Below are 4,547 nucleotides of genomic sequence, written 5' to 3' on the forward strand. Positions count from 1 at the left end.
CTTGCCGCAGAGACGGGGGCGCCGCCTCCACGGGGCTCTGCTCTGCATTTGGCGCCGCCCGGGTCGAGTTGGAGTTCCCCAGTGAGTCATCGTAACTCGGGCCCAACCCAACCTCTCCCTCTTGCTCCTCTTCTTGATCCTCAAAATCCATCCTACTTTAGCTTAAATTCAACACCTTAATTATCATATACATACATATATATATACATATATAATCATACTCCACTAGATCTTTTTACTAAGCTCACATGCAGCAAAACTTAAACCCTAGGACAGTGTTACCGGCAACCGGAGCTCCCAGTTCCATCCCTTCTTTATATTAGAAAATTTAATTGGGGCGAGAGAGAGGTAAAACCTGAAGATAAGATAAAGGAAAGTGGACAAAAATTTTCCTTCCAAGTGTTAAGAATGCTTTCCCATTTTCTGACTCTCTTTCATCTCTCTTACCCAAAATGGTGCTCACTTGTTTGACTACCGATCTCTATAATAAATACCCTTATTATTATTATTAATTATATTTATACTCCTTTATTTAATTTTACTTATAGAAACCACTCATATCTTTTGCGTAATTATACAACCCAATCTGGAAGTAATAACACAGAGATAGTTTGTGTAATAATATTGACGTTTTTGTAGGATGTATGTCTAATTTTTTGAAAAATAAAAATATTCTGGAAATATAATATGGACGTTTCTGGTAGGTGTATGTTTAATTTTTCAAAAAGTTGGAGTGGTTTATGTAAATGAAATCGATATTTTTAGTGAATGTATGCAATTTTTCAAAAGGCAGAAGAGATTATATAAATAGATTATAGATCAGAAAGTATAATTAAATATAATTATTTCTTATTATTAATTATCAAAATAATTTTTATCGAACTTAAATAATGACAAATAAAAATATAGTTCATGGCAAACAAAAATAATGTGTAAAAGGTAATTCCAAAAGAATCATAAGGAAAAAGAAAAGCAAATTAGAGTGATTCTTATAAACTTTTTCAAAATATCTTATAAATGTTTAAGAGCTTCTAAGTATTATTTCATAAATTTTTAGAAAATGAGTTTGTAATATTTAAAATTAATATATTATGAACTTATAACTATCCTTTCGAAACACGAGGAATTTCTTACTTATTTTTAAGAGTTTATCAAACTCCTCTTATAATTAATTACAAAATTTGACATTTTATCCAAATATTTTAAGAATTTATTTTTAAAATAAAATATAATATTTTACAAGAATTTAGCACAAAACCCTCTAAATTGCATTTATATTTATCTATGATAAATCGGCCATGACCACTGGATTGCATGCTGGAATAGTAATTTCATTGTTCTTATTTTGATTATTTTAGATTAATTTGTGTGCGAAAATTTTCGTCATAAGCTTGTTTGTATTATAAACTTACCCATTTGCAAAAATAAATATTATTAATCTTCTTGAAATTATTTGATGTTCCATCATCAACAACTTCTAATTTGTTTTATTTTAGTTATTATTAAAAGCAAGTTTGATTTAATTTTGATCAACTGTCATTACTGCTTATTATGATTACTTATCATCGACATAAGTAAAATGTTGTGGCAAATACTAATTAACCACGACTGCTTGCAACGATTATCACCCGTTAATTTTACAGGTCAGGCTATAGCATTAATTATAGTTAAAGATCATAACAAATATTCTGATCATATTGATATTAATTATGGTCAAAACTTAAATTTTTAGATTGATTTATTTAATTGTGATAAATAATATTAATTTATAATAATTTTTAAGCTATAATCACTTATAATTTAGACAACGTTTCTTTTTGCTTGGTATTCGAATGGTTTGATATTTTTTATGTGTATTTTTATTATATTATTATATTGAAAGAACTTTAATTAAATAAATTTTTTTGAATATATATAGCTCCATTACGTGCATATAATAAAATATATTATAAATAATTTTATTAAAATAGTCGTTCTTACAAAAAAAAGTTAATGTAAAATGAAAGACAATAGAGTTCTACTGAACTATAAAGCAAATTTTTTTCATAAATTAAATTCTTATTCACGAATTAATCTAATTTTTAGTTGTAATTTGCTTCCAATTGGATTCACCTTTCACCTACATAAATAAAAAAAATTAGAAATACAATGCACTATAATATTTTATAAATATGAAAAAGTTATTGAACAATACATTTTGGGCTGATGATGATAGAAGATTGTAGCTTTGCAACAGTCAAATAATAAGATGAAAAAATCAAATAATTCTGTAAAATCATATATATATAAATATAGTTTTGACATTTATCCAAAAACTCAAACCTGATCAAAATGACATAATTTTTTCATGGATTGCGGGAAAAAGGTGAAATCTGTATAATAAGTGAAATATATTGTGTAAATCAATCTACTATGGACTATAATACCAATGAAACAACTAAATCCGTACTCAGAAGAAAAGGCCATTTTTACTCATAAAGGCGATTACTTACACCGCAATACCAATTTTTTGAATTTTAAAAAATATCATTTATGTGTTTTCAATCACCCATACTTAACTCATTAGATAATTACTAACCGTTATGACCCGTCGTTCCTACATGCATATAATAAATAATCTTTCACACTTTAAAATATATCATAAATAAGAGTAAAGTATATAAACCAACACATTACATCTAACAAAAGAAAGAAAGAAAGAAATAATCATTTATCAATTAATCTAAATTTTGAAAAGTTGAATAAATTAATTATTTTATCATGAAGTGTATTTTTGATTTAACAAAAAATTGGTAGTGCAGTGTCATTAACCATCGTTTTTTAGTGTGGAGGGGCTTTTATTTGTATATTAGTATAGATAAAAATAAATTGTAATTACTTTTTTTTTCTTTTTACCAAAGTGATAATGTTATTTTAACACCACTACACCAATTTATTTCTCATGCCGATAAAACATTAAGTTGTTTTTTTCACCTTTTTTTTCTTTTCTTTTTTTTTAAAAAATGTTAATTGTTGGTTTATATATTCTTTTCTTATTTATTATATATTTTAAAACGTTAAAAATTATTTATAATATGCACGCAGGAACCGCGTGACACCGCGACTAGTATATATAAATTTTATCAATTGAATATAATTAAAATTAACTAAATTTTAGATTTTGTAAAACAAATAAGTTTACTCAAGCATGAGGCCAAGCAAACATTTGTTTCTTTAGGGTAAATTATATTTTGTTATTCAAAGTACATCTATTTTTACATTTTGCTATTATTTTTTTTTGTCAATTTATTATCTCAATTTTGTAAAATTTATACTTTATCATGTATGATATTCTTTTGTAGATTTTTCTACTGAAAAAAACATTGCATGATCATATGTGAAAAATTACATCCCACAGCTCTTAAGTATCAAATGTCCACATAATGTGATGTTTTTGATAAAATATTTGATTGAAAAACAACTAATAGTAAAATACAAGATTTTATAAAGTTGAGATGGTAAGTTGAAGTAAAAAAAAAAAAATTATATGCCAAAATATAAAATCGATCATAATTCGAATGGCAAAACGTAATTAACCCCTTTTTTATTTTAATAGAAGCAATAATTGTATAATTGGATCAATATTTTAATAAACTAAGTTATTAAACATTAATCAATATATCAATATAATTAAAAATTATGAAGTATATTGTAATAAATTTGTATAGAGTGAAATATATACGGACACGAAAGCTCTAATTCAGCATTGAAACAGCTTAGTATGCTGTTCATCGCCACCGGTGACAGCCGGTGAAGTGCGGGTAAAAAGTCGTCCTCTTTCACCTTTAACTGCGGTAAGAAAACGTATTGCTACAGTGAAAAGAGTGTGGGGGTAACAGTTGAGTGCAGAGGGGGGAGAGAGTATATGGATCTGCAGGTGCAGCAGCAGAGAGCAGAAGAAAGAATACAATTACTTTCACCACGCCAGTCCCAAGTCGGATGCTTCCCACGCGCCTCCGTAACCCTACATGATTGGGGTGGAGAAGGAGCGGATCCCCGGGCGGCGCGTTGAATACTATATGCGAGATGAATTATTGTTATGATTTTTCTTTTCAAATTAAATTTGATCACATTTAATTAATTAATTAATAGAAACTATTATTTTTATGTTATTTTTTTTTAGATTATATATTAATATAGATGAATGTAATTTACTCATCATATGATTAATTTAAATTTTATAAAATGTTAATTCTTTTTATTTTTTTGGTTGTTGAGTCGATTTGGTTATAAGTTCAGGTAAATCAAGGTCTCTAACTCCACTCTGTTTGGGATAAGCGCGGGAACTAAATGGATATAGAAACATATTCGAATTTTGATTTCATAAAATCCTTCTAACTTTAAGGTACACATGAGCTTCAATAAGAGCAAAAAAGATTTTAGTCCCATTAGGACGGAATGAGACGGGCACGCCGAGCCTCCTATCCTATTAGGAGTTGGCGGAACAGATCTTGAGTCTGATTAGAGCTATTCAACTCCGGGTCTATATGATAAAGTGCAAATTTCAC

The 4,547-nt window shown here is 27.6% G+C and overlaps 1 protein-coding gene across 1 annotated transcript in view; it reads right to left on the reverse strand.

Moving 5' to 3' along the window:
- The window catches only part of LOC105176411 (zinc-finger homeodomain protein 2-like), a gene marked incomplete in the record, with an annotated part of 1,204 nt that extends 894 nt beyond the window's left edge, over positions 1–310 (reverse strand). The window contains 1 exon segment of the mRNA XM_020698667.1: positions 51–310. Coding sequence (XP_020554326.1) covers positions 51–151 — 101 coding nt within the window.

This window comes from Sesamum indicum, linkage group LG13 (assembly GCF_000512975.1).
Source record: "Sesamum indicum cultivar Zhongzhi No. 13 linkage group LG13, S_indicum_v1.0, whole genome shotgun sequence".
In the NCBI taxonomy this organism is placed as follows: domain Eukaryota; kingdom Viridiplantae; phylum Streptophyta; class Magnoliopsida; order Lamiales; family Pedaliaceae; genus Sesamum; species Sesamum indicum.